The sequence below is a fragment of the Vipera berus genome, assembly GCF_964194415.1.
Source record: "Vipera berus genome assembly, chromosome: 6".
NCBI lineage: Eukaryota > Metazoa > Chordata > Lepidosauria > Squamata > Viperidae > Vipera > Vipera berus.
Genome location: NC_138208.1, coordinates 49,106,549 through 49,126,644, shown reverse-complemented (window position 1 = coordinate 49,126,644; position 20,096 = coordinate 49,106,549). Strand labels below are relative to the sequence as shown.

At 37.2% G+C, this 20,096-nt stretch overlaps 1 protein-coding gene across 3 annotated transcripts in view; it reads left to right on the top strand.

Moving 5' to 3' along the window:
- The window catches only part of PPP1R12A (protein phosphatase 1 regulatory subunit 12A), a 124,047-nt gene that overhangs the window by 61,797 nt on the left and 42,154 nt on the right, over positions 1 to 20,096 (top strand). For all 3 annotated transcript variants that reach the window (XM_081331122.1, XM_081331121.1, XM_081331120.1), the window contains exons 3-9: positions 807 to 925; positions 4,332 to 4,491; positions 5,722 to 5,866; positions 11,782 to 11,856; positions 12,853 to 12,941; positions 13,097 to 13,254; positions 16,392 to 16,510. In XM_081331122.1, the coding sequence (XP_081187248.1) occupies positions 807 to 925; positions 4,332 to 4,491; positions 5,722 to 5,866; positions 11,782 to 11,856; positions 12,853 to 12,941; positions 13,097 to 13,254; positions 16,392 to 16,510 (865 nt within the window). The remainder of the gene's footprint in view (positions 1 to 806; positions 926 to 4,331; positions 4,492 to 5,721; positions 5,867 to 11,781; positions 11,857 to 12,852; positions 12,942 to 13,096; positions 13,255 to 16,391; positions 16,511 to 20,096) is intronic.

Here is a 20,096-nt window from a genome sequence, read left to right as displayed (position 1 = left end):
TAAGATGTTTTTAGTTCATACATTTTATGATTCTGTATCTGCAAACTGTAGCAAAATAAGTTTATGTTTTACTTCTAAATGGAATGATTACTGCAGGGGTTTTCAAGCTTTTTGGGTAAGTGAGCACATTAAGAATTTTTAGTTCATATAGGCAAAAATTTATATGATCTGAACAGAAAACATAGACGTCTAAGTTCATATAATGATCATTCTCACAAAATGACTGCCATGGCAAATAAACCATCACTCAAAACCTCTTTACGTGAAGTTAGTAAATGAGTGAGGTTACTCCCTGTAATCTCCCAAAATGCCTTTTAATACTTCAGCAAATCTTTTACCTTTTCTACGGAAATATACACACTTCCAAAGAAAGCACAAACCAAAAGTCTTATACCACTTTCTAAGGATTCTTTTAGAGTTTATGAAACATTTTGAAAAAGAAAGCCATATTACATGCTTTCCAGTTTGCATGGTGCTAGCTTTCCATGTGTTTATTTTTAAGTATAATAATATTTTAAAAACCATCGGGTAAAGCATAGTGCATGGGAGACACCAGGGTGTGCTGTTTACTGTCGCCGCTTTAAGGACCAGACTCTATAGGATGTAGAAGAATTGCATTCATAGTAGAGAATTTAATTTAAGGGATCTTATTAAGGACTCAACTAACATAGAGATAATCTTATTACAATTTTAGAAATTTTACTAATTTTCCCCATATGCACAGATTATGCTTTGCTATTTTATGAAAAGAAATCTGTACTTAACATTAAAACTAATTTGTCATTATTTCTTCTTTCAATTAACAGATACCTGATTAGTCAAGGAGCATATGTAGGAGCTGTAAACAGTGAAGGAAATACTCCATTAGATATTGCTGAAGAAGAAGCAATGGAAGAATTGCTTCAAAATGAAGTGAATCGACAAGGTAACATAAAAAGATTTAATGCATTAACTATGTGTAATGGTTAGAAAATTCCATATTGTAAAAAAAATTAACAATAGAAGAAAATTAACTATAGAACACTAAAAAAAAGACATACAGCAGCATTCATTCAATTTGTACCAGCACTGATGTCTAATGGGTTTTCTGTAAACATTTTTTTTCTTTCTCTGTGCAGCTCTTTCTCCTTACTTCTTTTCCTTTTCTTCCCAGCGTTGGTTTTTCCCATTTCCATCCTGCCTCTTTCCTCTGCTCTGTTTTTGCTGGGAGCAGGAATAGGAGACAAAATGGCATGTGGTTATAAACTAGATGGGATAAATTATTTTTTGCAAATGGGATGCTCATTTCATAGAAGTTTTATGAAAACTGTTGGTTTTTTCTTTGCCGTGATGATGGTCTTTGTCTGTGTCCAATGTGCTCTTATATATATACATACATATACACACATATACATGTACCACATATACATATAACATATATGTACACACAACATATACATGCAACATACATATGCATATGTACGCTTCCTCTCAAAGTGTACACATACATAGCACATTTAAAACATACTACATAGACCTACACCCTTACATATAAGTAACATATAAATATTAATCACTCTCCATCTTGAATACATAATGGAAGGAGGAGACTTTAGAGTTCACAAGGTTAATACTGTATGGAACAAAGCTGTGACTGAATCTGGATGTTCTGCTTTGGTTACCACGGAGCCTCCTCCCAGAAGGTAACAAGGAAAACAGGTTGTGAAGAGGATGTGTAGTGTCGCAGACAATCTTGTGGACCCTGCTCAAGCAACACTTATGTGCTATGTCCTGGATGGGAGGGAGGGAACTGCCAATGATCTTTTCAGCCATCTTCACCATTCTCTGCACCGCCTTCCCGTCTGAAGCAGTGATGCTTCCAAACCAGACTGTGATGCTGTATGACAGGATGCTCTCGATCGTCGCCCTGTAGAAAGTGGTCAGGACGGGGGAAGGAAGATGAGCTTTTCACATGTAATGCAGAAAATGCAGGTGCTGTTGTGCCCGCTTCACCAGTGTCTCGCTGTTGAGCAACCAAGCCAGCCTACCTGTTAAGTGCACACCCAGGAATTTGATGCTGGTAACCATCACCACAGGTGAATCATTAATGCACAGAGAAGTGTGGCTGTGCCTGCCTTTTCTGAAATCAACAATGATCCCTTTGGTTTTTCTAGTATTTAAAACTAAGCTGTTTTCCTTACACAATTTCACCATACCCTCAACCTCCTTGCGGTAAGCACCCTCATTGTCATCATGAATAAGGCCCACTACTGTTGTATCATCTGCAAACTTCACAATATGGTTGGTAGCAAACCTAGCACTGCAGTCATGGTTGAACAGAATGAACTTAGAAGGCGAGGGCTGGGCAGCACAAGCAAACACCAGCTAATGACTTAAAAGCCAGCCATGAACACATCTCAATCAACATCTAAAAAGCCACTTAAACAGGCACTATAAATACCACACAGAGAACAGCACAGACACTGCAAAAGAAAAGATCCCTGAGGATGGGCTCCAGCCTGAGTCCGAAAGCTTGGAAGACAAAACGTCTGGTCACCTCCTGGTGACTGACCCAGATTGGATCCTGCAAAAACTGAATCCGATCATTTAATTAAAATGTTAATATTTTAAAATATTCCTTTCTTTCACATTAAAATTTACTCTTTGATAGTAACTTAACAGAACTCCGTTATAGCCAAACTGAAGATTTTCTGGAGGGAAGAACTGTAATGCTGGGGCTTTAGCTGTGAGCTTCTACTCTAAATTACAGCAAAAGAACCATTTCAGCTCTGAAGGCAGCTTAGCATATTTGCCAGCAGCATTTGATGTAGAGCCTTCCCAATATCACATTTCCATAATATCCCATCAAAATATAAGTGGGAAAACAAAACAATTATGTTTTGAAGATACAACAAATATAAGCATAATTTCATTTGAAGTAGCTTAATAAAACATGTCAATTTGAGAAATCTTGAACTTTAGATTGACATATTAAAACATGCCAGTTTCACACAAATATAATTTATAGAGTCAATGCTGTTTTTACTAGTGGGTGGGACTTTAGAGCTTTGCTTATTTTTGCTTGTTTAAATACATCTTCTATATCAGGGGTGTCAAAGTCACAACATCACGTGATGTGTTGTGACGTATCGTGACTTTTTTTCCATTGCCGGCATTGGGATGGGCGTGGTTTCACCATGACGCATCTAGCCCGTGGGCCAGCAGTTGACACCCCTGGTATATATAAATAGAATAATGGTGCTTGAAATAGTGGACAATATTTCAGTCTTTTATAATTTGATATATGAGACAACAAGGTTTTGATCTGAGGTAAAAATGACACTATGAATTGTCTATTGCATTTTGACATATTAAAGTGATATTTTAACATCCTGTCAATTAAAACCATTAAGTACCATTGGACACAATCTGAATTAAGTTTGTTATTTTAGTCCATTAGTAAGAAAGATTAATCTGTCTACCAAATTGACATACAAATTGCCATATGTGACCATTGAAAAAAGTATTTTCTTTTAATCGTTTTTATTTAGTTCTGAAGCCTAATAAGAAATAAGAAACTTAGCAATATTCAGTGGTTTGATTTATTTTTGAAGCTGCAATATCTCTTTATGAATATTTTTGTAGCTACTCTTCCTTTATATCCTAAGATTGACTGCTGTTCTATTCTGGCTTTTTAATCTTTATGAGGTAATTAGGTAACTTTAAATGTGATATTTATTACATATTTGTATTTACCTGTAAACATGATAATTAGATGGACATATTGATGCAAGCTCAAAAAGCTAATTCAATGCTTTATATAGATCTTCAATAATGTCCAATGTTTAATAAAAAGAGGTTTAGAAATTAGGATCTTGGAAAGCAGATCTATAATAAACTATTAACCAACATGGAAACTACTGACATTGCAAAACTTATTCTGTATCTTAGACTGTACAAGTCTTGTTACCTGCATTAAGTGCATATTTGCCTGGACTATGTGTTAGAAAATTGACCTCAGCTTGTATCTCCAGTCTGTAATTCTGCCTCATTTTGTAATTAAGTATCTTGACCCAGTCCAGCTTGTCAAACAAGATCCTATATTGCATTTTAAAAATGTAATTATCTATATAATACTGGACTTTTTAAGAGAATGATATTTCTGCCAGTACGTGACGTGCAAGCTTTGTCTTCTTCCTCAAACTGCAACGGAAATGTTGAGGATAATCACTTCTACGTAATAGAACTGGAGGGGAATTGTCCAATGGCTTTTTTAGAGGTTGATGAATTTCATGCAATTTAAATAATAAATGTATAAAGGTTTTAAAATGAATTTATTTCTGTTCTTTTAGGGGTTGATATAGAGGCAGCTCGGAAAGAAGAAGAGCGTATAATGCTTAGGGATGCTAGACAGTGGCTTAATAGTGGTCGTATAAATGATGTTCGGCATGCAAAATCAGGTGGTACAGCTCTTCATGTAGCTGCTGCTAAAGGGTATACGGAAGTCTTAAAGTAAGTTGAGCTTCTGAATAGATTTCACATAATTTGCTATGAATGCTTAGATTTACATATAGTGTTAAATGCTTTTCTAATAATCAGTCAATAATGAAATATTAACTACATATAAAGTCAAAATTATATCTATCTATCTATCCATTGTTCTTAATTGTTAGTGCAATATTTTGAAAGTTGGGTATGAGGTATCAGTAGAGTTCAGATACTCTACTAATGCCTCACAAAAACTTCAAATTATGGACCCAGGAAGGGCAAGACAATATTCAGTCATATCTATTCTTCCATTTTCCTAGACATTTGTGGAGTTTCCTACTTTGCCGTCACTCTAAATTAAGTGAATCCGCAATGTATGTGATGCAGTTAATTTCAGTAACAACCTACAATTGCGTCGTTTGTGACAAATCTTAGAAGTTCATATTAACTCTCTCAAATTATTCTTTTTGCCACAAACCTTTATAAGATTTTTACTTTCTAGTTTCCGCTTTCGGCATCTATGAAAAAAAAAAGGAGTAAATAAGCTCACAGTGGGAAATAAACAGTGAAAACAATGCCAACTTACTCTCTTATTATTCCTTCCTCTCCACTCTTTGAGAGGGCATACAAGTGATTTCAGTAGGCAGTCTCTCTTATATCTGACTCATTTCCCCCTCCCCTTCTTGTGGAGTGGAGAGATTGGAAAGGAAGGGAGAGAATATCAGCTGTTTGCCCAGGGTGTTTGTGACTGCTAGTGAATTGGTTTCAATGTGTATTTCCCATTATGTGCCTGTTCATTCTCTTTTTAATCTCTTCCTCTCCATTAAATGTAAATATAAATAATTCATTATTGGTAATTATACCAGTGTCCAAGTTAGCATTCTAAAGAGTGAGGGAGTGGTTAGGAAGCCAAAGTGTCAAACAGATTAACTTTGTCAGTTTTGAATTGGCTATCTTAGCACTGCTGGGATTGTGGGGAGGAGTGGAGAAAAGGATAGCAGAGTTGCAGCCATGTGGTTTTCCACTTAGCAACTACTTCACTTAGCAACAAAGCTGCCAGTCCCATTTGCTGTCACTAAATGAAGCCTATCTGTATTTATAATAATAACAATGTAGGTGATAATTGTGAAAGTATTAATGGTAATAACACAATTCTGAATATACAGTGATCTGCAAATGTTATCCTCCCTGTAGGGTTTCTTGAAACACTTAAAATCTTTTAATTCAGTCACATTATCTGTTCTAACTTAATAGGCTATTAATACAAGCTGGGTATGATGTAAATATTAAAGATTATGATGGATGGACACCACTTCATGCCGCTGCTCATTGGGGAAAAGAAGAAGCATGTCGAATACTAGTTGAAAACTTGTGTGACATGGAAACTGTTAATAAAGTGGTAAGGTTTCCATTTGACTTAATTCTCAGTTTCTAATCTAACAAAGATATTCTTTAATGTTAACATTTGAGCTGTATATCTGAGCTACAGTAAGCTGAACCTGTGCTATTTTTTTTATTGAAAAGTTTTACAATACATTTTTGAATACAAACCCCTCTTTCCATCTAGCCTGTAATTGCCCATACTGAAACAAGGTTTGTACAATCTTTTCTTCTTTTAAAATGTTATATGGCTTTAATTGCCATACATTCCTCTCAAAACTTAAAATTTCCTTTTATGTAGTCACATCATGTTTAAATCCAACATTTATATTTTCTATTGCGTGTTTAGGTATTGCCCAAATAGGTATCTTATAATTTAACTTATGTCTATACTTTTTCCAGACTCGCAACAGAGCATATCTTAAAATATGTATCTTAAACACATTATCCACCTTCTTGTCATACAATAAATATGCATGCCATCCAAATAACAAATCATAACCCTCAAGATTTAATAATCTAGCTTGTGTTAAATTAAACCAGTCGCTTATCGCTGACAAAGCAGCAGCCTCATAATATAATTTGAAATTAGGCATTTTAAGACCACCTCTTTCACGCGTATCTTGCATTATCTTAAATTTAACTCTTGGCTTTTTCCCTGCCCATACAAATTTATTAACTCCTTTTTGCCATTCCTCCAAATTTAAATCCTTTTTAAGTATAGGTATCATTTGAAATAAAAATAAAAATTTTGGCAAAACATTCATTTTCGCTGCTGCGATTCTCCCCAATAAAGATAATTGTAATTTTTTCCAACTATCTAATTCTTTTTGTACTTTTCCCCATAACTTTTCATAATTATTTTTATATAACTTCACATTTGAGGCTGACAAATATATCCCCAAGTATTTAATCCTTTTAACTATTTCAAATCCCGTTAGCTCTTCTAAAACAGCCTTTTGTGATACTGTCATATTTTTAGACAATATTTTAGTTTTTTGTATATTGATCTTAAATCCAGAAACTTTCCCATATTGCGTTATTATCTCCATCAGTTCTACAACTGAATAATTGGGCTGAGTTACTGTAACAACCAGATCATCTGCAAACGCCCTCAATCTATAATCCTGATCTCTTATTCGGATTCCCCTAGTTTTATCCGTATCACGTATTTTAATCAGTAATATTTCCAATGTTAAAACAAATAATAGAGGTGACAACCGGCACCCCTGCCTTGTACCTTTTTCAGTATTACATAATTCAGTCAGGCTATTGTTAACTATTATACGGGCTGTTTGCTTTTGATATATTGCCCTAATTGGTTGTAAAAATTTATCCCCAAATTCCATTTTCTCTAATACTTTCATTAAAAATTGCCAATCCAATTGATCAAAGGCTTTTTCAGCATCCAAAAAGATCAGCGCTGCAGGGATCTGATTGTTTCTTTCCAAAAATTCCAATAAATCTACAATATGTCTCACATTGTTCTTCATTTGTCTACCACTTATAAATCCAGTTTGATCACCATGAATTACTTGTTATATTACCCTCATTAATCTGTTAGCTAAAATTTTTGCAAATATCTTGTAGTCCGTATTCAAAAGTGATATTGGCCTATAATTTTTGGCTTGGGTGACATCCTGGTCTTCCTTCGGGATCAAAGAAATAAAAGCAGTCTTCCAAGATGGAGGTATCCCTCCTCCCATTTGAATTGTCTGAAACAATTCCCTTAAAGGCTTCACCATTTCTAACTGTAAATTTTTATAATACATAGCAGTCAATCCGTCAGTGCCCGGCGCTTTACCCACTTTCAGTTGTTTGATTGCTAAAAAAATTTCTTCATCAGTTATCAATTGATTCATCCCTTCCTTTTGTTCTTGCGTAAGAACAGGAATATTAGCTCTTGTCAAATAATTATCTATATCTACATCTCTAATCTTATCTCTAGCATACAACTTAGAATAAAAATCAACAAAAATCAACAAGCAAATCGGTCACTTGATTGGCTCCATTTTCATTTGTAGTCCCCAGGACTGCTGACAAAGCCATGTTTTTAGGGCCATTCAAAAAGCAAGAGGATGGGGGACAACTGTATCTTGGGGTGAATGATGTTCCACAGAGAAGGTGCTTTCACTGAGAAGGCCTTTTTCATGGACATATCCAGCTTTCCCATCCTGGTGGGCTGGGAGTATATAATAGGGGAGAGGCAGTTAAGTTTTGTATTAGGAATGTGTAGATTTATAATGAGACTTATATTTTATAATGAGACTTGTATGCCGCCCTATCTCCCGAAGGACTCAGGGCGGCTAACAGCAATAAAATACAATAAATACAAATATTTTAAAAGAATTAAATTATGTCGAAGTCCCACTAAAACCAATAAAAACATTTAAAATCATAATTAAAACCCCATTATCATCAGTCCAGGTCGGCCTGTTGGAAAAGATATGTCTTAAGGTCACGACGAAAGGACCGAAGGTCTGGGGCCATCCGGAGCTCCCGGGGGAGCTGATTCCACAAAGTAGGTGCCCCAACAGAGAAGGCCCTCCTCCTGGGGGTCACCAGCCGACATTGGCTGACGGCACCCTGAGGAGGCCCTCTCTGTGCGAGCGCACAGGGTGATGTTCCTGGCAGCAGACGGTCCTGCAAATATCTCAGGCCTAAGCCATGTAGGGCTTTATAGGTAAGGACCAGCACCTTGAATCTCACCTGGAGGGCAACCGGTAACCAATGCAGCTCGCGCAGGAGGGGTGTAATATGGAAGTATCAGGATGCTCCCATCACAACCCGCGCGGCCGCATTCTGCACCAGCTGAAGCCTCCGGGTGGTCTTCAAGGGCAGCCCCATGTAGAGAGCATTGCAGTAATCTACAAGGGAGGTGACGAGCGCATGAGTGACTGTACGTAAAGCATCTCGGTCCAGATAGGGTCACAACTGGCGCATCGGGCGAACCTGTGCAAATGCCCCCCTGGCCACAACTCCAACGTGGTCTTCTAAACTGAGTTGTGCATCCAGGAGGACGCCTAAGTTGCGCGCCCTATCAACGGGGGGCAACATCTCTCCCCCATAACCAAAGATGGAAGATCTTGGACTACACGAGATGCCGATATGTAAAGCCACTTGGTCTTGGCCGGGTTGAGCTGGAGCCTGTTCTTCCCCATCCAGATTCGTACCGCTTCCAGGTACCGGGACATCACGTCGAGGGCATCACTGGATTGGTTCGGGGTGGAGATGAAAAGCTGGGTATCATCAGCATATTGATGATACCTCACCCCGAAGCCACGGATGATCTCACCCAGTGGCTTCATATAGATGTTGAACAGGAGGGGAGAGAGGACCGACCCCTGGGGCACCCCACAATCAAGGGGCCTCGGGGTTGGCCTCTGTCCTCCTGCCAACACCGTCTGCGAACGGCCCAAGTGGTAGGAGAACCACCGTAAAACAGTGCCTCCCAACCCCTGGAGACGTTGCAGCAGGATACCATGGTCAATGGTATCAAAAGCCGCTGAGAGGTCTAATAGGACTAGGACAGAGGAATAACCCCTATCCCGAGCCCGCCAGAGATCATCCACCAGCGCGACCAATGCCGTCTCCGTGCTGTACCCGGGCCTGAAACCCGATTGGTACGGATCCAGATACTCAGTTTCCTCCAGGACCAACGGGAGTTGCCGTGCCATTACACTCTCAACAACCATTGCAAGAAAACGAAGGTTGGAGACAGGACGAAAGTTATTCAAAATGGGTGGGTCCAGGGCAAGTTTCTTGAGGAGGGGCCTCACCACCGCCTCCTTCAAGGCGGCAGGGAAGCACCCCTCACTCAGAGAAGCATTAATCACTGCCTGGAACCAGCCTCGTGTGACCTCCCGAGCTGTATAAACCAGCCAGGAGGGACACGGGTCCAACAAACACGTGGTGGCACTCAATCGACCCATGAGCCTGTTCACTTCATCTGGAGTCACAGGGTCAAACTCCTCCTAAATAATATCGGCCAGACCCGTCGTTTCCCCCTCGTCAGATACTGCCCAGTCAGAGTCCAGACCGGTCCGAATCTGAGTGATTTTGTCCAGCAGATGCTGACTAAAATCCTTGGCCCATCCCCACAAGGGATCTTCCCTTGTCCCCTGATTTAAAAGGAAATGGGTCACCCTAAACAGGGTGGCCGGGCGATTATCTGCGGACACAATGAGGGTGGCGAAGTAAGCACGCTTCGCCACCTCCATTGCCACAAGGTAAGATCGGTCCCGCCTCCCAGCAGCTTGGGGTGGCATGACGGAGGCCCAGCCGGAGGAGATAATGATCTGTCCATGAAAGGGGTTGAATAGATGGAGAAACCCCACCCAGACCATTAAGCCACTGCCCGGAGTTAAAAATAAGGTTGGGCGTTTTTCCTTCCTCATGGGTCGGACCCTGAATAATCTGGAGGTCAGTTGGGCCTGTTGCTCACGTACCTTTCTTCCAGCTGCGTGGCAACGGCCCTGCCCGGGCTGCTCAACGCTCTCTCGGGGTTGGCGGTTGAGTTTCCCAAACTTATGGTTCTGGGGGATTTCAACCTGCCTTCCCTGGGGGAGACATTGGGAGTGGCCCGAGAGTTCATGGCTTCCATGATGGCCATGAACCTGACCCAGATTATTCAGGGTCCGACCCATGAGGGAGGAAAAATGCCCGACCTTATTTTTATCTCCGGGCAGTGGCTTATAACCTGCCTTCCCTGGGGGAGACATTGGGAGTGGCCCGAGAGTTCATGGCTCACATCCGCCTATCTGCGGGGCAGTGGCCTCCCGCGGACAAAGGGCCTCCTTGATGACAACTGCCACCCCTCCACCCCTACCTTGAGCCCGAGGCTGATGCAGCACACGGAAACCTGGTGGGCATAATTCAATCAGAGGGACTCCTCCCTTCAGGCCCAACCAAGTTTCCGTAATGCATGCCAGGTCTGGGTCTTCCTCCATCAACCAACCTGGACTGGGATAGGTCCGGCGAACCCCCCCCCATCTTTCTGATGGGCCTTACATTCCTCCCCCCTCCCTAACCCATTAAAAAGTTTTAAAAGAAAATCCCATATATATTAGTTGTCCATATATTGATTTTTAGCTTTTTACAGGATTTTGTTTTGTAGATTTTTTTTTTTTGAGAATTTTTAGCTTTTAAAATTACTAACTCTTATTGTATTTTACCTATGCTGGTCTATGGCCATAATGAAGTTTTGAATTGAGGGGAGAGACATTCCTTCAAATAGCCTGGCCCAAAGCCATGTAGGATTTTAAATGTGATAACTAGCACCTTGAACTGTACCTGGAACAGATTGGGAACCAGTGTAGCTCCCGCAAAAGATGTGACACACAGTCAAGTCTAGGCTTGTGCAAAATTGTTTGGACCACGACATTGTGAGTCAACTTAAGCTTAGGGATATTTTTCAAGGCAGCCCCTTGTAGAGTACATTGCAATAGTCCAGATAGGAGGTAACCAAGGCATGGGTGTGAAGGGCATGTTGGTCCAGGAATGAGTGTAACTGGTGGACAACGTGAAGTTGTGCAAAGATTCTCCTGGCCATGACTGTCACTTGCTCCTCAAGCAGGTATCACAAGTCCAGGAGAATCCCCAGATTATGCAAATACATTTTTCCTTTGGGGAGGACGGGAAAACTGACAGTTCTGAAAGAACAAAGCTTTAAGCTGTACCTCTGATTTTAATTTCTTTAGAATGTATTCAGAGCTTTTGTAAGATTTAGTGATCAGAACTACAGTTAAAACGATTGCTAATTTTCACTCTTTTTTTCAAATCTGTGGGAAGGAGTTTGGCAGATACTTCAAGATTTAGTTGAGGATACATTGGTATCTACAGCTGGCAGGTTTAATAGATTTCCTGCTGGCAAATTCTTGTTCTTTATGGTTATTAGTTTAATTGCACCATAATCTGTTTTTTCCTCTTCTGTAGGGTCAAACAGCATTTGATGTAGCAGATGAAGACATTTTAGGTTATTTAGAAGAGCTTCAAAAGAAACAAAACATGGTAAGCTCTTTTAGCGTGCAAGAACAAAATGTGAACCAACATGAAGCTTCCTTTTAAGAATATATAGAACAAAAAAGGATATCCATGTCCATATTGAGTTTAAATTAAGAGCTGTTCAAATCGAATATTTTAATAGCCAGTGCACAGAATGTTTTACATATACTAAAATTAGGTCTTGCTAATATTTTGGGCTTTTGAGCACACTAGTATTTAATATAAAGGAACAAAAGAAAATATGGATTTCTGTATTGTTCTTTTTGAGGCCACATTTACTTCCTACATCAAGCAGCATGTGAAGGTTTGTATTTATTCCTTGTTCCCAAATGAGAAGCACTGCTTGATCCTTTAGCTTTATAAGATGTTGAGAAGAAGTTTAAACATAGTAGAATTAGTCCATCTTATTTCCAAGGCTTTATTTAGCTGCCATCTAGAGCTTGTGGCCCCACATTATAAGTTGTCATGATTTATCACTGTAAGTAGGGAAGTTTGCCTTCTCCATGCTAAGCTACAACATATGATCTGATGGGGATCCATTTCTGTTCAGGGAGTTTGGTATTAACTCTTAAGACTCATTTTCTAATAATTGCCAACTCTTACCTATTTTGAAGTTCCAGAGATCCTTATATTACTACTGCTACCAAATACAGAAACTTCCCTTCCATAGCAGTTTCTCTTACAATACTTCTGGATCCTTTCTAAAAGCAGTGCCTAATAAAATAATTCCTTGGTTGTGAGCTAGCTTTGTTTTACTTTTTTCTATTTTATTTATTTTTGTCTTACCTTTGTATTTATGGAAAACTTTATATGATCTTCAGATACGAGAGATGGGGATGGTTTTAGAACAGTTTGTTTGCTCCAGGTCAGGATTGCTTTTTATTCTGAAAAATTAGTTTTGGAAGATTAAAGGATTTTACTTTTTGAATTAATAGTACTGCAATAGTAGAATCTACATATAATAATTAAAAATCTAATTGACTATTTTAACTTATCTTAAAGCTTCATAGTGAGAAAAAGGAGAAGAAATCACCTTTAATTGAATCAACAGCCAACATGGACAATAATCAGTCTCAAAAATCATTTAAAAAGTAAGTAGCTAAACTGAAACTAACATTGGGAGAGGGGCAAAGAAGGATTAAGACCACAAAAGTTTGGACTAGAATATGCTGTGGAACAAACAGTCCACCTTGATATTCAATTTTTTCCCTAAAAGTAATAAATATTTATAATATCAATGTTCCAGTAAAGATACTTTGATCATTGAGCAAGACAAGAATCCATCAAACATTGAGTCTTTAGAACAAGAAAAGGGTGATGAGGAGGAAGAAGGAAAGAAAGATGAATCCAGTTGCTCTAGTGAAGAAGATGAGGAAGAAGATTCAGAATCGGAAGCAGAAACAGGTAATGTGTAAAAATACTTTGTTTACTTTTGTATTTACTTTCACTTCATTTTAATTTATTGTTTAATTTTTGTTTCTTGTTTTATTCTGCTCCTACCTTAAAATAACATGAGTTGATGGGAAGGGACAGATGGAAGACATTAAGTATTTTTTATTTTTTAGAGGAAGCTCATACTGCATTGGATCAATTTTTATCTCTTACCATGTTTTAGATGTTCTTAAAACATCTGTACATAATTTTTGAATAGTTCAATTAGCTTCACAAATGGCTAATTAGGAACTATATGAGAAGCAAGGTGCTATATTGCATGAGAGCAAAATGAGTAAGAAATCTTGGAGCAAGAGTTGAAAAATCAAGGATTACATGCACATATTATAAAGAGACTTCTGTGGTAGTGGGTTGCATTGATTTCATAAAAATCATGCAAGGTTGCTAAAGTTAGCTTGTTTAAAATTGATATCTCCATCACTTAAGGTCAAATGTAGTCTAAAAGGTATGTGAGCAATGGTAATGCATGTTGAGATTGTTTTGTTGAAAGTCTGAACAAACGGATGTGGGAAAATATATGCTTCAAAGTGCTCTATTTATGCAAATTACATTGGTCACTTTATTTTGTACACTAATAGCTTGATTACTTGTTTTTAATCTTAACGAAAAATCTCAAATTTATACACAAAATACTGGATATGCTATTTTTAAAAAATACACAAGCAGTTTGCAGTGAATATACTGGAAGCTGAGCTTATAAAATTATTTCTAGTAGTCTAGTAATTAATCTGTAGTTAGAAAATTATAAAAGAGTAATGCATAAATTGGCCTTTGAGATTGCTAAGGTTGCGCTTTGGAAAATTAACTTTTGTTGTAATAGAACAATTCATTCTTATTTCCTTCTTTCCTTTCCTATAGGATTTATGGTTTTGCTATGTAGCATAATATGATTAATTTTAAAATAATGAACCAAAGAAGTATATTTTTAGTTCACTTTAGTAATGTAATATTGAAAATCTTGCTGCACTGTACATATATGTCTTCCAATAATGACTTAAAGGTTCAGACTCATCACTTCAGCATTTCTTGAGTTACATGACTTTCATTACTGTGTTTTCTTTGTTCCTACTATACAATCTTGTGCCAGGAAAATATGACTGTGACACAAGAATTAATTTATGTAAACTTGGAGATTTTAAAATATCAACAGGACTTTCATCATACTTTATTTGGCATGCTGGAGAACTTAACTTTTCCTGAAGCTGAATATCTATGTTCCAAACTTGTACTTTCATTTTTCTACCCATTATTTATTATAAGGTAGATTCAGAGGTCTACCATAAGTACTAGTATTTGGAAAAAGGTTCTACAGGATTAGAGACAGAAAGGAATTTCAACGCCTTACATCAGCATTTCATTTTTTTAATGAAAAGTACTGGGAGTATTAATTTTTTTAAATGTGCAGAACAAAAAGATAATTTCCTAATTGTCCATTTTTAAATCTCCTCCAGTATAATTCAGTATCCATTCACTGAGACTAGATTGCACTTCAATTTGTTGAATATTTGTTTAGTTATTAAAATATATTTAGTATTATATATTGACATATTGTATATAATTGTATCCCATGTAGTCAATTATTTTTCTGGGTACCTTTTTTAAGAGTTATAAAACACAAATGAGTGCCTTCTTAATTTGGGATTGAAAGCCACATTCCATTTTGCCTGACTCTTACATCAAAGATTGACAACAATGATCTGCTGAGCATAAACTGTTTCCCAGTCGTGTTTTTGCAGCTCATGAAAACTTTATTCTATTACTGATACTTGATGGCATCTGGAGATTATTAAAAGAAGCATTAAAATGGTACATTATGAGTCTTATAGTCTCCAAAAATTAAAAAGCTCCTGAAATTCTGTATCATTTTGTTTATTAAAGCTATATCTTTGACTGGAAGAAAACAATCCCACTCATCACCATTACCCTAATCTGTTTAGGAACTATTCTTGTGTTTTTTAAACTTTTGCACTATTTATTCTTAGATTTGGCTTTATCTTGTTTTTATTATGTAGTGTTTTATCACATTTGTATTATTTTAAATGTTTATTTTAAACATCCCTCCACTACCTAGAACACATTGATAACTTAGCAGATGAATATATTAATTAAACAATACTATTTTCCTTGTTGCATCCTGTCATTAATTAGCACCATGAATGATCTAATAATTTGATCATTTAATAGCAAAATATATTTTACTGCTATGAAATGTATTGTGGGAAGTACTCCTCTCATAATCCTACCCTACCCCAGCTTGCAAGAAAGATGGAACCTTGTTTGGTGCTTTAAAGTTAAAGTAACTCACTTCATTATTCTGCTTTGCTTATGCTTATGCAACATACAAGATAAGTGCTATTTATTATTTTAAAAAAATACATGGGACTTGACTGTGATGCCTCCTATCTTGTACAATGACCATCCACAGATTTTCTAATTAATATTTTTCTAAAGAATAATATTCCTAGCAACTGAGTCATTAATTTAACTTAAAGATTAGCTATGCACTAGAGAAGAGAGGCATAAAGGGGTTGGATATGACTTGTAAAGTGTGGCTGCTACAAGTAGTCTCTGGCTTATGTCAGCAATGGGAGTGGAATTACTGTCACTACCATATGTGGTTGTAAAGTGCAATCTCATGTGACCATGTTGTTTAGTAGCAACAATTCCAATAGTCTCGGTTGCCATCATTAAACAAGGTTTATGCATGTTAAATGAGAACCCACATAACCCCAGTTTCCAGATTTCTGCTGGCTTTCCTTTTGACTTTGTGGGAAGCTGGCAGGGAACATCAGAAATAACAATTGTGACCATAACTTACTGTAACTTCATAATTATAACATGGACACCAAGCACCCAGTTACAATAAGGTGACCGCAGGGATGGCTAGAACTGTGAGGATCCATCATAAGTAATATTTGGTGTTAATTTTGTTAGTAGTTATAATAATTAGAAATATTTAACAAACATAGCTTTTTAGTTTTGGGGTTTAACCTAATGTTTTTTTATTCATATGTTTCTCTTTAAGATAATGGAATAGTTACATACAGTATAGTACCTATTATATAAATTGTTGATGATTTTTTTAATAGAAAAGAACAAATCTACAGCCAATAATTCAAGTACCACCAATGTGCAAACTTCCTCGATTGTTGTAACAACACCATCTGTTCCTACTGGTCAAGTGACACCTACATCCCCTCTTAAAAAGGTAAAAGAGGCTTTTGTTCAGTTACTAGTACTAAGGTTTAATTGTATGTAATTACATACCTATTTAAAAAGCAAAATTTTAATCGTTATAAAATTTTTCACTAGTGTTTCAGACTAATGATATAAGACACTTTGCCAGTCTGCTACCTTGCAAGTATGTTGGTAGTGCAGCTACCAGAATTTGCAGGTAGCATAGCTCCTCTGGTTATGTATTCTGGGAGTTTCAATGCCAACATTTCTCACTTCCCCATTGGGAACGCTTGCGGAAGGCCTTGACTTCCATTGAGAGAAGAAATAGCAAATACTGTTGAATCATCACTGTCAAGTAAAGAGACCCATAACTCATAGGCCACACATACAGCAGTCCCTGGCTTCTTTCTGACAGGAAGTAGATTTACTGCTTTTCTGTTTCGAAGTAGTAGAAAAGCAGGAGTCTGGGATAGATTGTTGGATTGAAGAGTCTCCATTCTTAGTATTGGTGCTTCTTCACTCCCTTTAGCAACTGGGAAACAATTACCTTCAGAAGAATCACTTAGATGGACAGTGACAATGTTTGTTCCGTGTGCAGCAGCCACAGAGTGACAGTGTTTAAATAAATGTGTGCTATATGTGAAGAATGCACATATAAATTCAGGGGAAGTTTTGGTACTTAAGCTATACAGTGGTGCTTGAAAGCTTGTGAACCCTTTTGAATTTTCAATATTTTTGTATAATAATGATCTAAAATGGTTTGTTCTTCACATACGTCCTACAGCCAGGTAAAAAAAACCCAATTAAACAAAAGAGTCAAAAGTAATAATACTGAAAATAAAATTGAGGAAAATGACAATGCTACATATTTATGAATGGCAAAAGTATGTGAACCATTTCTTTCAGTAACTGATGTGTCCCCTGGGGCAGCAATAATTACAACTAAACTTTTCTGAAAACTGTTGATCGGTCCTATAGTCAGTTTGAAGGAATTGTAGCTGATTTTTCCTTACAGAACAGCTTTAACTCAGGGATGGTGGTGGGCTTCCTCAGATAAACTGCCTGCTTAAGGTCCTTCCACAACAATAGGATTACGGTCAGGAGTTTGACTTAGCCATTCCAAAGCATTTAAAGCTTCTTCTGCTTTAACCATTCTTTGGTCATACGATGTCTATATTTTGGATTGTTATCTTGCTCTTGAGCTTGAATTTATGGACAGCTATCCTGACATTTTTCTGTAGAATTTGCTGAAACATTCCATAACCCGTAGTTCCATCATTGAGAGCAAGTTGTGCTGCCACAGAAGCAAAAATATCTGTCCCAAATTATGATACCATCACTACAGTGTTTGACACATGGGATAAGTTCTTATGCTGGAATGCAGTGGTTTGTCTTTGCCAAACGTAACCCTTTTCATTCAAGCTAAGAAGCTTTATTTCAGTCTCATTCTTCCAATAGCCATTTGATTCATCCATGTGGTCTTTCACAAACTGTAGATAGGCAGCTATATGCTTTTTGGAGAGTAATAACTTTCTCCTTGCAGTCCTACCATGCCCACTATTGGTGTTCAGAATTCTGCTGATAGTAGCCTCATGAACACTAACTTTTGCCAATACAAGAAAGGCCATTAGTTCCTTAGATATTACTTTTAAGGCCTTATGAAATATTGAGTGCCTTGTTTTTGGTGTGGTCTTGGTTGATCAACCATTCCAGGAGATGGTAACAGTGCTGATGAGTTCTCTCAATGTTTAGTCTGACTGACAGTGGACTGTCGGATTTCAAACTTTTCCAGCATTGAGAGCATTAACAGTTATATTTTGGAGGTCCTGAAATTGCCTTCATTTAAGCATGACACATGTCCATATAGCCGTGTTGTAAAGATCTGACTTTGATTCTATTTTTCCCTATAAACTAATTTATAATCCTAGAGATTCACATATTTCGCCTTGAACAAATATATAGCTTTTGTATTTGTATGTTGAAGAGCAAGCATTTTTATTACTTGCCAACTGTAAAAAAACCCTCTATGAAATCTTAAACGCTACAAATTGAGCTGGATACTGGTGTTTACTGTGCTGTATAGTTGCACTGGCAAAAATAAAGAAATATTCTAGAATATTTTTTAGTTTCCCAGTCCAACATACAATCCTTGGTTTTCTTGATGGTCTTTCATCCAAATACTGGGTAGTTTTCAAGATTTGTTAGATGCTAAGAGTGAAAGATTATTGTCTCAGTTCTCAGTCTGCTTAATTTAGAGATCTGTCAACTTGTTAAATCTGTCAATTTGCCAGTAGGTTTGAGAACACCTTAAAAGAAAAACTCTAAAGAGTAAGAATTTCTGGTAGCCTTTACCAATGCTCTCAGCAAATCTTAATAACTTGTCTAGGGATATGGTGTGCTTCAGATTTGAAGCTGAAAATATGCTTCAGAGCATTTTTTTAGTGTGCTTACTGCATTTTTTGGCGCATCTATAAAGAAGATGTGTCTATCTGCATTTGCATGATAACTTTGCAGTCCAAGGAAAAAATATTTTTAAGCTAAGGAAGGGCCAATAGCATACTCACACCTTTTCTGAAACTTAACACTGTTTGTCACTTTCTTACATCAAACACTTAATTTTCTTGGGAAGCACAGCTATTGTGTATTCCTTAATGAGGTTCTGATACATGCACTCTGAAGCATCTTTTCGGTTTAGATTCAGAACATTGTATATCTATACTTTCCTATATATTATGTGAATATGGAGAAGCATCAATTATGTCAGCTAATTTATAAAATAGCATTAGGTTTCAACTATTTCCACATCTAGTTGCAATACTAAGGAAATCTTTAACCATACTTTGATAAACTTGGTCAAGTAATGGTGATCCTTAGTGAAGAAGAAAATAGAAAAAGAGTGCCTCTGAATCAATTTTTCTTCTACAACTCTTTTCCTTCTGGCATTCCTTTATTTCTAAATGATTTTCTCATCCTTCCCTGTCTTCTCTTCCCATTCCTCTTCTTTTTTCCCTATATGGTTGTGGGGTCTTTCAGCACTGGAAGTACTAAAATGGATTCCTCATTCAAAAATATGTCTGGAGTCAAGGGATGTGGAGAAACGTTTGTGAATCCTTACATCAACATTTTAATATATTTTAATTCTGTAATTCAAAAATTCTATTATCATTAGGGATTTTTGATGAAATAAATTTAAGCACATGTCTAGTGCCTTTTTATGGAAAAATAAATAAGGTAGAGAGCCATGTAGCCTTTTAAAGCAAAGACCATTTTTTTCTTCAATCTCTATATCTCTTGTGTGTGTCTTGTCCCAATTGGCTTTAGTATGACTCTCCCTCTCCTCTCATGCCTGTGATGGACTCTGTAGATCCTGCATCATGGAGGCAGGGCTTACATAGAACAGGCATTGTTCTTGTGCCAAGTAAAGGTGAAAAGTCTCTGGTGAGGGCATTGTATGTTTAGCTTCTTTTTCCAGGTTACCACATAACAACTGCTAATTCAAATGTTGGCATTGTAATTGCATGATTTTAAACTGTGTTATTTTTTGCATCATTGCAAGTGTGTATTCATAGTGCAACATTGAAAGCTAACCTTTGAAAAAATAATTAATTAGTTTGAAA